This window comes from Diceros bicornis, chromosome 3, assembly GCF_020826845.1.
Source record: "Diceros bicornis minor isolate mBicDic1 chromosome 3, mDicBic1.mat.cur, whole genome shotgun sequence".
NCBI lineage: Eukaryota > Metazoa > Chordata > Mammalia > Perissodactyla > Rhinocerotidae > Diceros > Diceros bicornis.
Window position 1 is genome coordinate 87,146,917 of NC_080742.1, and position 19,489 is coordinate 87,166,405.

Here is a 19,489-nt window from a genome sequence, read left to right on the forward strand (position 1 = left end):
GACATGAGGTTTTACAAATGTTCCCCAAAAGGGGGAAAGATTTTAGAAAGCAGACTTGTAAGCCTAATGATTGTACCTGGCAGAACTTCAAATTGAATTGTTATTAAGCAGATTTTGATATTACTTGTACTGTATTGGAAACCAGATATGGTAAAGTTTAAGATAATGCTCATTAAGAATGGACTCAGTAAATAATGCTTCTCATTTATTATTATTTGAACTGTCATTGTTTTTTAAGAGAGTTGTGGCTGAGAAGCAGGAGAAAAGAAACCAGGAACGCCTGAAACGAAGAGAAGAGAGGGAGAGAGAAGAAAGGGAGAAGCTGAGGAGGTATGAAGTAATTAGTTGATTAGTCTGAGTATCTGAAGTTGAATATCCCCAGTTCTAAAAAGGTGGTAATTCACCTAAAATCCAATACAAGATTTTAGATGTTAATAAATCTGGACTTCGGAAATTTCGTTTACTCTTAAAAATATTACCATATGAAACAATGTTTATACAAGTATGTTAACTTACGGCCATTTAAGTCAAGGCAGTTTCCTTTAAAATATGCTGAAGACTGAACAAATAGTGCTTCGCATCTTTATGTTTTGTAATATGTATAACAGAGCCCTTTTCTCGCCCTCTGATTTTCATAATGGGCTAGATTTGTACCAGATTGGTATAGAACTATTTTTATTTTTAAGATACATTTTATACTAGTTGATAGAAGGTTTGGGTTTCTTGGGTTTTTTTTGTGGGTTATTTTACATTATACTTTGATTCTATATTTCAATTCTAGGAGCTTTAAACTATTAAAAATTCTATTAATTAAGTAATAGCTGTATGTACACAATCTTTTTTTTTTTTTTGCTGAAGTAGATTCGCCTTGAGCTAACATCTGTTGCCAATCTTCCTCTCTTTGAGGAAGATTTGCCGTGAGCTAACGTCTGTGCCAGTCTTCCTCTATTTTGTTTGTGGGTTGCCACCACAGCATGGCTGCCAACAAGTGGTGTAGGTTCATGCCCGGGAACCACACCTGGGCCACCAAAGTGGAGCGTGCCAAATTTAACCACTAGGCCGTGGGGTCGGCCCCCATAATGCTTTTTATATTGATATTCATTAATTGATAAAATCATATAATTCTTCATATTTTGAATGTTTAAATGTTCTGAGTCACTTTTATCCATTGGCAACAAATTGCATGGCATCATGGTGAAACATTCTTGGTAACTCATTTTTGTAACTTCTTTAACAACTTTAAGATGGACAGGTTACCACAGAAGATTTACCTGCAGTTTTAATTTATAGTATTCCTTTAATTGTATTACACATCTCTAAAATTTAAATACCTTCTCTTCTCTTCTGCAGATGTTGTGTCTAAGTTAATTAAAACCCTTTATAATATGTGACTAGGTCATGCCACCTTCCTCCAAGCTTTGAGCATGTTATACTTAGTCTGTTTCAAGACATTTAAACTACTTCATTTGTGTTACATAGCTTGTAACAGGTAATCTGTTTGCACTATAATGACAAAATGAAACACAGCTACATGTGGATATCCTCCGTTTTTAGGGGAAGTGATGTCATCCCTCCATTGATATATATGTTCTTCATTTACCATAAATCTTACCTCAGTGCTCTTTTGTGTACACTAAGTTTCTATGGGAAAATTGCCCAGTATTGTAATATTTAAGATGATATAAATGACATTAGAAATCTCAGTTTAGGTTAAAATTCAACTGAATGTAGTGCTGCTAATATATGATTCAACTTAGGTGACAGTCAAATGGTGAAAAAAGAAATTCTTTGCATGATTACGTTTTCATATTCATAGATGCCAAGAAAGTATATCACATCTTACTTGTTTGTTGCCAACTGGCAGATTTCTTTTAACACTTATTGTAAAATGTAACACTGTTTCAGAAATGTTTTTGAAAATTTCTGTTTTAATCTATGAACTTGAGAAAATGTTGCAACTAAGTATAGAAGATGAGGAAATTACAAGCGAGTACAAAATTACACAAGATGGGATTGCAAGTACGGTATTGAAAAGGATAATGATAAAAATTACTATCACTTACTGGGTGCTTATTATGTGCCAGGCACTATGCTAAGAATTTACATATGTTAGTTCATCTAATCCTCACAACCCCCTGTGAAATTGATATCACTAGTCCTCTTGCAATTGACAAACTGAGCTGAGGGAAGATATGTATTCTGCCCAGGTCACACAGATGGTGAGTGGTGGAATCAGAGTTACGATTTACATCAGGCTGAGTCCAAAGCCATGCCTCAACCATGCTGTATATTCTCCACAAAAAACCCCCTGTGGCTTCCTAGTAACCATAACATTAACTATTATTATTTATTGAGCATTAATTGTGTGCTAGGAAATGTGAAGAGTGCTTTAATATAAGAGTATCACGTTTCATGTTAAGAAACAGATGTTGTAAGATTGAATCGGGTGTTCTAGGGGTTATAGTATGAGACTGTAGTTCCAAAGCGTATGCATCTCAGATCATGGAAATTTTACTCTGTTTCCAGAGGGAAAGAAGAAATGACAGAGATATAAATAACAAAGAATTTTGTCCAGGTTGGGAAGTGGTTTCTGGAGAATTAGTGAGTTGTGATGTGTACCGTATTTTAGTCTCCTAGGAGCATATTCTTTTTTTAAGAGCCAGTTATCCTAGTTAAGGAAGCTCCTATGCCAAGGTGGGGGAACCTGTAGAGTTTGTGGTGCATTTTGGAAAAATTTGTGTGCATACCTACATGCCTTATATTTATAAAATTAGTGTAAAAATCAGAAATCAGGAAGAATGTAATTTTAAAAGCACACTTTTTCTCATTTATAGTTACTTTTCTAAAAATAGATTTTTTTTTTAGGTCTCGATCACATAGCAAGAATCCGAAAAGGTAGGTATTGTATAAGATAGGTATAAGTAGTGAAGCTGGGTTTTTCAAAGGTAGTTTTTGTGGATTAAATATTGTTTAAAAATGAGTGAGAATTAGGGGCTGGCCCGGTGGTGCAAGTGGTTAAGTGCGTGAGCTCTGCTGCGGCGGCTCAGGGTTCGCTGGCTTGGACCCCGGGTGCATACCGACGCACTGCTTGGCAAGCTATGCTGTGGTGGCGTCCCATATAAAGTGGAGGAAGATGGGCACAGATGTTAGCCCAGGGCCAGTCTTGCTCAGCAAAAAAGAGGATTGGCAGATGTTAGCACAGGGCTGATTTTCCTCACCAAAAAAAAAAAAAAAAAAAAAAAAACGAGTGAGAATTAGTAGATTAGTACTCTTAATTCTTTTTTTTTTTTTTAATTTTTTTTATTTATTTATTTTTCCGCCAAAGCCCCAGTAGATAGTTGTATGTCATGGTTGCACATCCTTCTAGTTGCTGTATGTGGGACACGGCCTCAGCATGGCCAGAGAAGCGGTTCCTTGGTGCGCGCCGGGGATCCGAACCCGGGCTGCCAGCAGCAGAGTGCACACTTAACCGCTAAGCCACAAGGCCGGCCCAATACTCTTAATTCTTTTGTAGTTCAAGTTTGAGCAGTGCCATTTGAGAAGAAACTGGTCAGAAGACACTCAATGAACTACCATTTAGTGTTATCAGAGTAAACTTATATACAGTGCCCTGGAGTTATAGAGAAAGCTAAAAATATTTCAGAATATTTCTTTAAAATTTTCTTTAGAAGCTCAGAGTAAATATCTGACAGGATTTATTTTTTTTATTTTTATTTTTTGGTGAGGGAGGTTAGCCCTGAGCTAACATCTGTTGCCAATCCCCCTCTTTTTGCTGAGGAAGATTGGCCCTGGGCTAACATCCGTGCCCATCTTCCTCTACTTCATATGTGGGACACCTGCCACAGCATGGCTTGATAAGTGGTGCCTAGGTCCCTGCCCGCGATCTGAACCTGCAAACCCTGGGCCGCTGAAGCAGAGCATGCAAAACTTAACTGCTACGCCACCGGGCCAGCCCCAGGATTTATTTTTTAAAAATCAGTTTGAGTGGTACATTTAAGAAACACATTCTAAGAGGTTGTACCTGTTGAAAATGTAAGTAGGTTAAATAGTTGGATATATTTTTGAATGAAAAGATCCATGGTGGGTTGTTAAGAGAAACTAAAATGTTTCATTTACGCCTTGATCTTGAGTTTATTACTTATCCCTTGGTACAGTGATCGCAAGAAGCTTTCAAGGGTGCTTACAGTGAAGAGAACAAGATAACACTTTCTTTTGATTTTTGGCATTAATATTTGGGGGCTTTTTGAAGCCTTTCTTTACAGTTTTTACTAATTACTGGTAATTTTTTTCTGTCTAAGGAAGGTGGGGAACATGATGTATTGCATCCTTCTTAATTCTTCACTTGCCATTTGCATTCCTGTCCTGGAGTCTTGCTCATGAATCCATTCCCACCTAGAATGCCCATTCTCTCACTCTTTTTCAAATCCTGCCGTTCCTCCTGTTTGGAGTACATCTTCTTTTTGAAACCTTCTGAGTACTCTGAACTCGCTTAAAGAGTAACTATTTCCCAAGAACTTGGCCCTATTATAAATCGGAGCATTTGTTATGAAAGAAAAACCTTATGTTTCTGTTAAATCCTCCTTAACTTTCTAGAAAATTTCAGTGGTATTTCTGCTTAAAACATCAGAAAATGAAGACTTAATAAACGAGATCAATTTGTGTCAGCCAAATTATATTGTTGTGAGTTTCTCAAATCCAGGATAAGAAGTAGAAACATTAAATGATGACACCTGTTGTTTACCGATTAACTAATGCAAGCTAGTCTTTTTGTTCAAAAGATACTTACTATTTATTTGTACATATTAGATAGTCATGCCAGAAATTTAATTTCTGTCACTCTAGTCCAAGCCACCTCTTTATCTCTCTATTATACAATAGCCTCTTAACTGGTCTCTTAATTTCTATACTTGCCCACTCCCCTTTTCTGCCTCAGTCTGTTTTTCACACATCAGCCAGAATGAGCCCTTCAGAAATGAGCCATAAATGACATCGGCCCTCTGTTTAAACCCTCCAAAGGTGCTCCATCTCACTAGCAGGAGAAGTTGAAATCCTCACCATAGCTTTTAAGTAGTGTGATCAGTCTGCCCTGGGTTGCATTTTATGTTTTGTCTCAGCATATTCATTAATTGCTCCCCCTTTCCTTCTATATAACTTATCATTCAGAGCATCCTGTTTTGAATGTTAAAGTACTTGGTCATCCTGCCTATAATACCCCTGATATTATTCTTCCTTGCTCACTTCATTCCAGCCAAATGGGTCTTCTGTTCCTTCAACATGCTGAACTTTGTCTCACCTCAGGGGCTTTGCACCTGTGTTCCCTCTACCAGACACACTCTTCTCCGAGATGGCTTGTTAGCTGATTCCCTTACTTCATTTCATCTTTGCTTTAATGCCATCCTATCAGAAAAGCCTTCCCTGCCTATTCTGTATGAAAGATTACCACCTCCTTTCTTTCTCCATCTTTACCCTTCTCAATATATCATTTCTTTACTGCCTGGCCTATCTTTATTTACTGCCTACATACCTGTGTAAACGTCTTTCTGGAGAATAAGCTCCATGAGGTTAAGGACTTTATTTACTGCTCAGTCTCCTTAGTACCTAGAACAGTACAATGGGCACCCAGTAAATAGTTTTTGAATGAATGAGTAATTGTCTAAATTTTTTACAAAGATGAATCATTGTGTTGGAAGAAATAGATTCATTATAACAGCTCAAAATGAGTGATTAAACAAAGTATCATTTGATAAACTTTTATTGAGTGAATTTTATGTTCTTTTCCCTCTGCTCCTTTTCAGAAATGTTTTATTCAATTGTGGAAATAGTCTCTTCAACTGGTGGTTGCTAGCTCCACAATATATGCCTTTCTCTGACTATAATGTTGACATGAGCTGAATGCTTTTAAACTTCATTTAACAAAATGATCATTTGAAAATAAACTAAATTGTATCACCTGAATAATGTGCTTTTTAACTTACTCTATCAAATTATGAGAAAACATCACATTCTTAAAGTGACTTCAGAAAAATTTTTAACAGCTTTATTGAGGTATAATTTACATAAGTTCACCCCTTTTAAGTCTACAAGTTAATGATTTTTAGTAAATTTAAAGTTGTGCAACTATCAATCCATTTTAGAACATTTTCATCACTCTTATAATTTTTTATTTATTTATTTTTCCCCCAAAGCCCTAGTAGATGTATGTCACAGCTGCATATCCTTCTAGTTGCTGCATGTGGGATGCGGCCTCAGCATGGCCGGAGAAGCGGTGCGTCGGTGCACGCCAGGGGATCCGAACCTGGGCCGCCAGTAGCAGAGCGCGCGCACCCAACCGCTAAGCCACGGGGCCGGCCCCTTCATCACTCTTAAAGTGACTCTTTTAACAAAGTTGCATACCTTTCTTCCCCTTTGTTTTCTCTCAGATTTTTTTTTTTTTAAAGATTTTATTTTTATTATTTTTTTCCCCCCAAAGCCCCAGCAGACAGTTGCATGTCACAGCTGCACATCCTTCTAGTTGCTGCATGTGGGACGCGGCTCCAGCATGGCCGGAGAAGTGGCGCGTCGGTGCGCGCCCGGAATCCGAACCCGGGCTTCCAGCAGCGGAGCGCACGCACTTAACCGCTAAGCCACGGGGCCGGCCCTCTCTCAGATGTTTTAAGTCCTCTGCATATGCCATCCCTACCCTCACCACACACACAATACACAAGGTAGTTTTGTGACCCAGTGGAGCCTACGGGAGTGTTTTTCCTTCTAGCTTCTTCAAAATGTTGTTCCTCCTATGTGCTTGTTGTAAATACTTTTTTTTTTTTTTTGCAACTTAAAGTTCTCAAATGACTTATGCAGGTTAGTTCTCTATTCAAGCAGAACGTGATTTGTTTGTGAGAAAAAACTATCTTACTGTGTTGTTTTTTTATGTGTGTGTGAGGAAGATTGGCTCTGAGCTAACATCTGCCAATCCTCCTCTTTTGTTTTTTTGCTGAGGGAGACTGGCCCTGGGCTAACATCCATGCCCATCTTCCTCCACTTTATATGGGACGCTGCCACGGCATGGCTTGACAAGCAATGTGTGCCCACCGGGATCCGAACCGGCGAATCCCAGGCCGCCGCAGCGGAGCGTGCGCACGTTTAACCCCTTGCGCCACCAGGCCGGCCCCTATCTTACTGTGTTTTGATTACTCTATGACTAGGTATATTGCGGACATTCAAACTTACTTGATGCTCATATAACCTTTCTAATTCAGAGAGTTAGTAACTTATCCTAAAGAATATTCTTTCTCATGCCTCTCCTCTCTTCTGTCCATGTACATCAGGTACATACTTTATTTCTAAAGTATACTAAAAATCTTAGCAGTTTAAATGAAATGAAATCCATAAAGCCTCTAGGTAATACAATCCGTGGTGTGTAGTAGTGGTATAGATTGTTTCCTTCAGTTTTTTATTATTCCTGATGTAAATTTATACAATACTGATTGACCTCTGAGAACCAGTGTTTAATTTTTATTTTGAAATTCTAGTAGGAAGTTATTTAATATACCAGCAATTTATTTTAGTATAGATTTAGCTGACTTGAAACAGAATTGGCATTAGTGAGGCTGCTGAGGGGGATAGTTTCTCTTTAAAGAAAAGGCTTTAGGGGCTGGCCACGTGGTGTAGCGGTTAAGTGCGAGAGCTCCACTGCTGGCAGCCCGGTTCGGATCCCGGGCGCGCACTGACGCACCGCTTGTCAAGCCATGCTGTGGTGGCGTCCCATATAAAGTGGAGGAAGACAGTCACAGATGTTAGCCCAGGGCCAGTCTTCCTCAGCAAAAAGAGGAGGATTGGCATGGATGTTAGCTCAGGGCTGATCTTCCTCACAAAAAAAAAAAAAGCCTTTAGTAAGTGAGAAATGTAGTGCTGATGAAGCTAAAAACTAAATCAAGTGTTTTCTGTAGATCCAGGTCCAGAGAGCATCGCAGACATCGGTCTCGCTCCATGTCACGGGAACGGAAGAGGAGAACTCGCTCCAAATCTCGGGAGAAACGCCATCGCCACAGATCCCGTTCTAGCAGCCGCAGCCGAAGCCGCAGCCACCAGAGAAGCGGGCACAGTTCTAGAGACAGGAGCAGAGAGCGATCCAGGAGGAGGTACTGAGGTGTCTGTAAGAGGATACAGAGCTACCTTTATGGTTTAGAGTTGGAATACTGTTGGTTTGAAACTTGCATCTGGTAATATGTACACATTTGTATGGGTGTATAACATTTTTTCCCCTAATTACATGGGTAATTCATTAAGAATATACTTATGAGCCAGAGTAAGAAATTGGAACCAATATGTGCAAAGGTTACTGCTTCTCTCTGCTTAGTGTGTCTAGTAACAAAAAAAAGTACTTTATGGGCAAATAATTTTAGGTACCAATACTCTTCGAGTTTTTTTTCAGTATGTATTGGCAAATTAGGGGCTCCGAGAAGTCCTTTCATTAAAAGAGTTGTTTAGCTTTGATTCATTGTTTTCCAAATTTCTTTGAACTTGTGCACTTTTTCAGAGCAGACACGTTCTAGTATATTCTTGTTTAATCTGCACTTAGGTATGCATTATTATATACAGTTAGCTTGGCAGGGCAGATTCAGAATCTTAAGGAAGTTAGACTTCCTTGGCATGAAAACTCAAAAAGTGCAGAGAGGACAGACTCAGAGTGAGGAATGTTTAGGGACCTGAGTATCTATTCAGGACAAAGGATTAGAATATGGTGGAGCCTTAACATTCGCAGTATATATAGACCAAGCTCTCAGAACTTCTCAGGTCACATGATGGCCCTTAAGCCAGGTAGTTTCTATGGAACATAAACTGTGCTTAAAATTGCTTTTTTCCTGCCAACCAGTCTTAAGTATATATATGGCAAACTTTTTGAGTGCCTGGTACCTACTAGTCTTAAATTTTCTATAGATTACTCCACATAAAGCCCATGATAGAATCCACAGAAAGCTGTTGAAAATCTATTTTTTTTGACCCTCAACTAGCCATTCCCTGAAACTACTCACAAGCTCAGTTGGTTAATAGGCTCTCAATCAGTATTTTATTTATTTCTTATATTCTTGCCTTGTTCCAAGTAGGTTTGTTTATTTTTTTTTGAAGTTGATTCTTCTTTTTTCCCCACCTTTATTGAGGTATAATTGACAAATAAAATTGTAAGATATTTCAAGTGTACATCGTGGTGATTTGATATATGTATACATTGTGAAAGGATCCCACCATTAGTTAATTGACACATCCATCACCTCACATATTTATGTTTTTTCCTTTGGTGAGAATGTTTAAGTTCTGTTCTCTTAGCAAACGAAGTAGTTCTTAAGGTGACTTCAATCAGTAAGAATTGTATACTTTCTACTGTACTAGGCTACTAAAAAAAAAACAAAGAAATACAACATAGTTGAACAACTTTGAGTGAGTTAGAACACAGGACTAACATCTTTGACAATAATGAGACTGATATAAGACCTAATATAATGTGATAAACTGTATATCATAGAGTATATATTACAGGAGTTTAGGTGAGGGAGATTCCAGAGTAATAAAAAATGGCTTCAGGTAGTAGGTAAAACTTGAATAAAGGTAGGTATAATTTGAATAGATAAAACCAGGGAGGAAAAAGATGTTCTAGATAGAGTATCATAGGCAAATGCAGAAAATGAGCAAGGAATTTGTAAGGGACAGAGTTTGTCATACTGTGATTTGTAGTCCACTTATCTCATTCTTAAAACTGTGGGCACACAGTGCAGTGCCCAGAAAACTGCATTTTAAAAAATTCTCTGTGAGTCTTGCCTGCACTGTAAATTTTGAGAATCGTCCTTCTGGTTGATGGAGATCTAGACAATTTCCCTTGTCAGCCTCCTCACCTGTCCTTGTTTCTGGTGTCTGTGAACTCTTAAATGTCTTTATTGGTGGTGGGAATGGAAGGGGGATGGGCATGAAGTCTCATCTAAGATTGGGTTTTCCTAGTCCCTAATGCTTCCTGCATTTATGAAGTTGTATAGGAAATTTTTCCACCATACTACATGATACCTCTAATCTAATATTTTCAGCATGTTCATAAAGAGGATTATTTAAAACTTAAAAGTTTTGCTTTTCTCAAGGGCAGTTCTGATCTTGATATTCAAATTATTCTCTTTCAAAGGAACATTCTTTGTTTTTAACCAAAATTGGCAGACAATTGTTATTAAAACCTACATGTTATTACGTATAAGATAACTTGACGTTATTGCTACATATTTGAGTTTAACTTTCAAGGGAAAAGTCCCAGTTAGAAATCTCTTGTTTGCAGTTCTCCTGCTCCAACTGTGAAATATTGGTCTCTGAGATAAGTAGATTCTGCTTGTGATCTTTCTCTGGCAACAATTACCATTGGTAAATGAGGACTATTTGCATTTTTTTGCTTCCCGCTCTGTTAAGACACAGGTAGTGCAGACTTCAGAGTCAGACTACTTGGGTTCAGTGGCCCTGCGCCAAGTAATCTAATTATCCTACCTGTCTTTCCGCATCTACTAAGTAGAGATGGTAAGAGTACCGACTTTATTAGGATTATTGGTAGTTTGAGTGACATAGTGAATAGAAACTGCTTACGTGTGGGACATTGTAATCTCAAAACATTAGTCAGTGCTCATCTCATAGTTGTTTTTCAGTTATTAGTACCAACCTCTGGGACTTACCAGCAACTGGTGTCCTTACTCTTAGGCATCGTCTCCATCATCTCTCTTCACATTCCGTTCTTACGAAGACTGTGGGTAGGACTAGTGTAACCGGACGTGCACTGTGTGATTTTTTTACATATCATTTTTAAATTAAGGGTATTAAAACCTTAATTAAATAGAATAATCAAAGTTGACATTAATTCTTCAACCTTTTTCATTTAACCCTCCTTAAGTATATTTCTAAGACTGATTTCAGTGGTATTTTTTTCCTGCCTTAGAAGTTGAAAGTATTACTTATTCAGGTTTTTGGCAGTGCCTCAGATCCTAATTCTGAACATGGGTTAAGTGAGATAATTATGTACAAGTACCATGTCACCTGTAAAGAATCAAATAAATGTAAAATATGTTACTGATTCATTCTAGATATTGAAAGTATAGAAGATTCCATATTAATTCTGATCCCATAATGTCCTTTGGTTTTCCTTCTGATTGAATCTCTGATATGAGCTTGTTTTGTTATTATTTACGTTTCTTATTGAAGTTGGGTATGGGGATGGAGAAGGTGGTATTAAGAAACAGTTATGATTAATCAAGATTTATTATAGTGTGATCATCTTTGTCTTCCATTCTGATTTTTTCTGTTGGTTGAATGAGCTAACTCAGGAGGAGTAAAGCAGATAATTCAAAATAATAAATGGTTATTTACAGCCATATTGTTAATTGAGTAGTTCTCTTATCTAAGTCAAGTGTTGGCAGACTGTTGCCTGCAGCCCAAATCTGGCCCTGTAGCTTGTTTTTGTATAGCTGGTGAGCTATGGATGGTTTTTACATTGATAAAGGGTTGATAAAAAGAAAGGGAAGAATGTACCTTAGAGACTGTATGTGACTTGCAGCATCTTAAAATATTTACTGTCTGGCTAGACAGCAAAGAAGAAAGGTTTGCTGACCCCTGTTCTAAGTCACTGATTTCCATTCAATTTGGAGTCTATGTTCTATTATATATTTTTTCAAAATTTGATAACATTTTTCACTTTTTTAAGGTATTGTCTATATATTATTTTTATATTAAATACATTTGCTATGAATTGGAGAAGCTTTATGATTGCCTCTGAGATAATCAGAACATCCTATAAATCATTATTTTAGCTTATGGTTTTTGACCCTTAGCTATTTGTTTTTACCCATTTCCTTGGTTTAGTACCCTTATCAAATATAGTAGTGCTCTTTTCTATCAGGAAACGGACTCCCCTGTCTTTCTTGGATGTATTCTGTATATCTTCAGCTATCAGTACCTTAATATTTATCCGATTCTTTCATTTGGATTTTGGGTTTCCCAACACATTTTGCTCCTCAAATTAATATTTTTCAGATCCTCAAAAGAAAGATTCAGAGACCAAGACTTAGCATCACGTGACAGAGACAGGAGTTCAAGAGACAGATCACCTCGTGACAGAGATCGAAAAGATAAGAAGCGGTCCTATGAGAGCGCTAATGGCAGATCAGAAGACAGGAGGAGCTCTGAAGAGCGCGAAGCAGGGGAGATATAATTAGCTATGTACACATCCTCAATCCTTAAGCTTCCTCTGGAGTTACATACTATTGTTTAGTTTACAGCTGTTCGGGGTGACACAGTGAGCAGTTCCAGACACCAATCCAGCTAGGCTAGATGTACAGTATCTAACTTGATCTGAACTGAACTTGTTTTCCTTGTGAAGCCTAGAGCTACATCCATAGTTTCTCGTGAAGCTGTAATACAATTCTGAAAGAAAGTTTTATATAATAAGATGCCATGTCTTTATTCTTTCTAGTAGGAGTGACAGTGAATGAATTGTGTTACTTGCCCTGGGATTTTTTGAACCTTTGTAAAATGCTGTCTTCCTTTCTAGTTCAAACAGCAGCAGCTTTGGGAATTTTTTTTTTTTTATTCTTCTTCCTGACTTTTGTATCCTCTAATTTCAAGAGAAAGGGGGGCAGGGAAGCAATATAACTTCTGTTCTAAGATTCTATTCCCATTATTAATTACTAGCTGATTACAGTTCAGAGCATTATATTGGAATGTGTGCTGGAGAAATTTAAAGTACTGGGAGGTTTTCTTTGTTTGTTTAACGGTGCCTATTTAGAGTTGGAACTTGAACAGCTGTTGCATTACATAGTTTGCTTTTGTATTGAAATTTTGAAATCAGACATGTCTTGATTTTTCTGTTCTATTGAATTGCTACGTTCAGGATGTTTTGAAGAGGGGGGTGGGGGCAGGGACTCTTTCATAAGCACTTCTTGTTTTATTTTGTGTGTGTGGAGTATAAAGGCTACACCCTTATTGTGAAAAAAAATAATAATAGTAATAAAATGAAAGAAACAATCACCACCACCATCATTAAACTGTAACTTGTCTAGTAAATTGTCACTAGAACTATTTGCTGTGGGCATTTCTTCTATTCTGTTATATCATTAATGGTGCCTTGCTGGAAGGCACCAAAGGAAATAAATACATACTTGCCAAGATTCAGGATGAACTCTTGCTCCACCTGGGCTCCTTGCTGACTCTATTCCAGCTGCTTCAGGGTTGTTTGTAATAACTGCTGTGGAGAAGGACCGGACTGGCAGAAGAAGTTGGTTTTTCTGTTTGTTTTTGGTTTGTTTTGTTTTTCTTCTCCTCCAGCAAACTGAAATAAAAACGTGGTGTAACCAACATGATGAGACTAACGATTTCTCCATTGAAGATCTCTGTACCCACTAGTGATTTAAACAGTTGTTGGCAGGTATCACTTGTGAGTCTAGAAAATCTGAGGGACAAAAATACATTAACTAATGAAATTACTGTCTGTGAATATAATTAAGATTACCTTTCAAGAACTATTTCTGTTTTTGGACCCCCCAAGTGTAACAAATTTGATGTGACAGAGGAATGTGGGCCTCAGAGAGAAAGGGAAACTGATATCATTCTAAACGACATCAGATTTATGTCTTAAAGGGACACTAATCAAATTCCCAGTTGACCAAGCTGTGCCTCATTCGCTGAAGGTTTTCCACCATATTTGGTTTCACACAGTTCAATTTATACAGAGTTTAATCTGAGAGACCCATCTGCACAGTGCCCTATTGCCTTTTATTTTTGGTTGCTGGGAAATTGTTTTTATCTACTTTGTTCCTAGTGATCTGCACTGTTCTCTTAAATCCTTATAAGTACTTTGGATTTCGTACCTTGGGGTATGGAGTAAGATCAAAAAGGTTAAACTGGTGGGTGCAAGGAAGACTGTCTGGACGTGACCTGTTAGGATTAGTGATATATCTGAAGTTAGATACCGAACTCCAAAATATGATTGAAAAATATATTTTAGAATTACGTTTGTATAATTAGAATTTAACACTTGTTCTCTGCCTAATTGTATAAATGACTGGGAAGTAACGCAATGTCTGTCTTATTAGCTGTTACTGCAGTTGTGATTTGTAGGTGGTGCAGGCTGCCCGACCACCAGCAGTCAGCCACAGCCAGTGAAGGACATCCTCACCCAGAGCTGGCACCGTGGTGGATCACTCACGCTGTGTGGTTGTTTAAGTGAATGAGCCCATTTTTAAAAACCCTTTTTAAAAAATTCTGTCGCTTAGATACTTCTAGTATTTAGACTTTGGGGTAAACAGTCTACATTTTTAATAATCATCCTTAAGCCAGGGCAGCCACTCTGAATTAGAATAATCCTAGAATCTCAATATCTGTCTCTTCTCAGACACACAATTTTTGGTACTTTGTGTTATCTGGTGACAATAATAGAAAGTATAAGTTTAATCACACATTTGCAAAAACATTTGATAATCTAGGGATGTCATGCTAAGTGTTTCCTTCAGTAAGGCCTTTGTTTTGCTGTCATCAAACATTCCCCCTAAAGAAAAAAACCTCCATTTCTAAGTAGATTTGTTTTTTTCAAGAAAGACCTTTCCTCTCTGATAATTAACCCTAAAACGTTCAAATTTGTCTTTTCCAAGTTCCTGTTTTTTCCTTCCATGTTCCATTTTAAGAGTCTATTTTAATTGTTTAATTGTAGCTTCCAACATTAGCCCTTTGAACCAAAGCCAAGGGTGAGTTAAACACTTTTGTCATTCATTGTGGTAATTTGTCATTCAGTGTGGTACATTTCAAAGTGGTAGGTTTAGGTAATGACCCATTTTCATAATATAAGTTTTTATAAGTAAATGTTGGTGACAGTTTTTAAAATCAAATGTTTATAAGTTTTGCAACATTAAAAATCCAAGTAAATGTTACATAGTTTAAAATACATATATATCCGAGGTGGATATTCAGCTGGTATATGATTGGTATGGCTATACAAATTGTTAAACCATTGAAACATGCCTCTTCAATCAGTCATTAGATGCTGCCCTGAGCCTCTTGAGGGGCTTCCTCTCACCCAAGACCATGCTTACATTTCTCAAGGTTGGTGTCTGGCACAGCTGAGAACCTTCATAACCTTGGTCCACCACAATGTGCTATATAGTGACTTAAAGATTTTGAAAGACATCCTTGTCTGTATTTTTCCTATTTGAAAAAACAGACCTGTGTTTACATCATGCTTTTATTATACCTTGACTATTGAGGATTAGATTTTCCCAGGGTATAAATAAGGCACTACACAGTTGCCCTTTCTGTCTTTTTTCTTTCCATTGCCTGTTCTAATTTGAAAAAATAATCCCAGCTTCAGGGGAATTAGGAAGGGCTGGAGAGGGCTGAGAAAACAGGGTTTTGATGACAGAGGCCGACTGGGGGACAAGGCAGAGGTCTACCAGTGGAGTGGTGCTGCGGCCAGCAGATGTTTCTGAACTGTGAGGTGTACCCACACATTCACGTACCAGCAGAAACCAGGATGTCAGAGGTTCTGGGTCTACAAGCATATCTGGGGATCAGACCAAACTAATGGCCAGCATAGTAGGGTTAGGCTGAAAGCAAGGCATTGAGACTCAGAACTAGGCTCTCAATCAAGGATCCAGCAAGGAAAGAGGCCGTACAGGAGAAGCCAAAGGCTGGTGCCTGTAGCAGAATCAACTCTGATACTGCTTTGGGAGAGTGGCTCTAGAGGTCCCAGATGTAGCACACTCCTATATCTGGATACTATTGGCTGCCTGTAACAGAAGATCCAACTCAAACGGGCTTAAAAATGAAGGGTTTGTATTGGCTCATGGGATTGAGTTCCATGTGATAGCTTCATCCTTAGGTTAGCACCTGAGCCTTATCTCCAGATGGAAAGAAACAATTCCATCTTGTGTGTCTAAAGAGCAAGGCAATTTTTTTCTCACATCTGTGACCCAAACTGGGTCGTGTTCCCACTTGGGAACCAACCAAAGTGGGCAGAATAATGGCACCCATGATTGGTTTAGGCTGGGGGCTGGGATTGCAAGGTTGGCAGGAGTTGGTTAGGTGTCAGGTACCTCCCAAGCTATCCCTTGGGGGTATCACCGTACCCCCAAACTGGAGTCACTACCAGCCCACATGGCTACTCCATGGTGTGGGGCAGGAGGGTGGAACAGAGGAGGGAGAGGCAACCCCAAGGATTCCTTGGCCTGAATGCACACACTGGTGTTTGCATCCAGACCGAGTTCTGGGGCAGAGAATGGACCTTGTTTCCTGCATTCTCCTATGAGCCTGGCACAGAGACATAGCTGATGCTCAATAGATGTGGAATGAATGAATGAATTGCCTTATTGGTTCAAACACATTAATCCATGTGATCTCATTTCACTCATACATCACTGTGAAGCTGCAGGTGCGGTAGCCCATCATCACACCCGTTCTACAGGGAAGGAAACTGAATGGTGCCAAGTGACTAATCGAAGTCACGACAGTCAGCCGATGTCTTTTTGATTCTGAGCTTGAGGCTCCTCCTGGTATAACATTGTGACAGGTATGTCCTGGGCTTGGAGAGGCAATATGGGACCAACAAAAATGTCCAAAGAGGGAACAAAAAAGGCCAAAATGAGTGAAGGCAGAATAAAACTATCTATAGCAGAAGAAAACTATCTATAGTACTCTACCATTTCTAAAACCCTTTTGTAGTCTCATTTACTTTTTTTTTTTTTCCTGAGGAAGGTTGGCCCTGAGCTAACATCTGCCAATCCTCCTCTTTTTTTTTTTTTGGCTGAGGAACACTAGCCCTGGGCTAATATCCATGTCCATCTTCCTCCACTTTATATGGGATGCTGCCACAGCATGGCTTGACAAGCGGTGCGTTGGTGCGTGCCTGGGATCCGAACCGGCGAACCTGGGATCCGAACCGGCGAACCTGGGCCACTGCAGCGGAGCACACGCACTTAACCACTTGTGCCACTGGGCCGGCCCCTCATTTTACTTTTATATTACCTCTAAAACTGAGAATAACAGATGAAAAGTCAATATTCAAATTGGAATATGTGAGTGATATGTTTTAGTTACCTGAAAAAATTTTTTTATAAAGTTTGGTACAAATTACTTGAAATCAATGTTAAAATCTATCAATGATGAAATATGAACTACCCAATGTCACGAAGTATTTCTTTCAAAAATGTTTATATTGAATCTAAGCCTAACTTCCAGTTTACATGAAATAAGACAAATCCAGAATATGTGTCACTCTACAAGATAGCTTGTATGGTATCTTCAAAAAGTCAATGTTACAGAAAAAAAAGTTCTAGGTTAAAAGAGACTAAATATAACCAATTACAATGCCTAAACCCTGATTGGATCATTGTTTAAAAGACAGTGAAACAACTGGGGAAATTGGAACATGGATTGAATAGGAACTTAATGTTAATCTTAGTTAATGAACTGTGATTGTGGAATCACAATTGTAGAAAAATATTCTTGTTTTTAGGCAATGCATGCTGAAGTATTTAGGGGTGAAGTATCTTGATATCTGCAATTTCAAATGGTTCAACAGTTTTATGTATACACATAAATAAAAGAGTAAATGTGGCAAACGTTAACAGTTGTTAGGTTTGGCTAGAGAGCATATGGGTGTTCATCGTGTCATGTTTTTCAACTCTGTATTTTGAAAATTTTCACAAAGTTGAGGGATATCTTAGATTTTCCATTTAAATCATCACTAAAAATGCTCTGCCCCCGTGGGCATATGAGTCTTTTAGGCAGATTTCTCTAACTGTGATCTTTGGACCATCAGTGTCAGACTCACAAGAAAATATGCAAACAGCCAGTGAGCACATGAAAAGCTCAATATTACTCATCAGGAAAATGCAAATGAAAACTACAATGAGGTTCCACTACACATACCAACTAGAATGGCTGTATGTACAGACTAGTAATACCAGTGTTGGTGAAGATATGGAGCTACTGGAACTCTTGTATTTTTTTGGTGGGATTGTAAAATGGTGGAGCTACTTTGGAAAACAGTTAGGCAGTTTCTTATAAATTACAACATATCCTTACCATTCAACCCAGTAATCCTAATCCCAGGTACCCAAGAGAAATGTCCACACACAGCCTGGTATTTGAATTTTCATAGCAGCTGTATTCATGATAGCCAAAAGCTGGAGACAACCGTAATATCACCAACTAGAGAAAAGATAAGTTGTGATAAATCCCTTCAAAAGAACTACATGCAGCAACGTGAATAAGCCTTTAAAACATTATACTAATCTAAGAAAGCAGACACAAGAGTATGTACTGTTCGATTCGATTCTCTTTTCTATGAAATCCTAGAACAAGCCAGCCTTAATCTACAGAGACAATGCAGATTTGCCTGGGGCTGGAGATCAGGGAGGAGGGAGGATTGACTGCAAAGGGACTGAGAGCACTTTCTGGCGCATTGGAACTATTCCCTATCTTGATTGGCAGAGGTTACATGGGTGCCTACATTTGTCAAGTTACTCTTGAGATGGGTGCATTTTCTTTTGTGCAAATTATACATCAATAAGGTTGATTTAAAATATATGCACATTTTTTTTCCTGGTGGCAATGTGGGCTCCTTTAAATTTTTATTTATTTTTTCCCCCAAAGCCCCAGTAGATAGTTGTATGTCATAGCTGCACATCCTTCTAGTTGCTGTATGTGGGACGCGGCCTCAGCATGGCCAGAGAAGCGGTGCGTTGGTGCACGCCCGGGATCCGAACCTGGGCCGCCAGCAACGGAGCGCACGCACTTAACCACTAAGCCACGGGGCCGGCCCACTGTGGGCTCCTTTAGACAGGGTTTCTCAAAATGTGGTTTCTGAACTGTCTGCATCAGAATCACCAGGAAAGCTGCTACAAACCTGACTTGGGGGCCGCTATCCCACCCTTAACCCAGTGAATCAGAATCTCACAACTTGGGGGAGAATGAGTTGTGTGTGCTTAACACAGGTAACTCCTCCACAAACCAGATGTCGAGAGCTGCTCCTCGGAGGCTGCTGTGAGCTTCTGGGCCAGCCGGTGTTAGAGGCTGGTCTCCAAAGCTCCATGAAACAGGCCGGTGCTGGTGGCAACATTATTAGATGTGGATTTCAAACAAGAGCAGCTGGCAACGCCTGGTGGGAAAAGAGACTAGGAAAATTATTCAGAGGAATTCCATGCAGACCAACCTGCTGAGTAACTTTCTAGCTTCTGTTTTGTAGAAAGGGAGAGGCATGCTCTGAAGGTGAGGCTGAAACTTGTGAGAGTGTACCTCAGTGAAAGAAATAATTACAGGCTGTAAGAAAAGGCAGTCACAGGAATAACTTCTGAAGCTGGTAGTTCTCAAGCCAGGCTGCACATCAGAATCTTGTGGACCTTTTAAAAAATCTAATTTCTCTTTTTATCAAAGTATACATGAATACTTTCTTTAAAAATGTGTATATGGTTTTAAGTTAGTACTAAAGGATGTATGTTAGAAG

At 38.8% G+C, this 19,489-nt stretch overlaps 1 protein-coding gene across 7 annotated transcripts in view; it reads left to right on the top strand.

The window, feature by feature from the left end:
• The window catches only part of LUC7L2 (LUC7 like 2, pre-mRNA splicing factor), a 62,564-nt gene extending 49,214 nt beyond the window's left edge, over positions 1 to 13,350 (top strand). For 6 of the 7 annotated variants that reach the window (XM_058531116.1, XM_058531165.1, XM_058531145.1 and 3 more), the window contains 4 exons: positions 239 to 330; positions 2,866 to 2,895; positions 7,929 to 8,120; positions 12,031 to 13,350. In XM_058531116.1, the coding sequence (XP_058387099.1) occupies positions 239 to 330; positions 2,866 to 2,895; positions 7,929 to 8,120; positions 12,031 to 12,208 (492 nt within the window). In that variant the 3' untranslated portion in view covers positions 12,209 to 13,350. The remainder of the gene's footprint in view (positions 1 to 238; positions 331 to 2,865; positions 2,896 to 7,928; positions 8,121 to 12,030) is intronic. The other variant, XM_058531155.1, reaches the window with a different exon arrangement.
• The last annotated feature ends 6,139 nt before the right edge of the window (positions 13,351 to 19,489 follow it).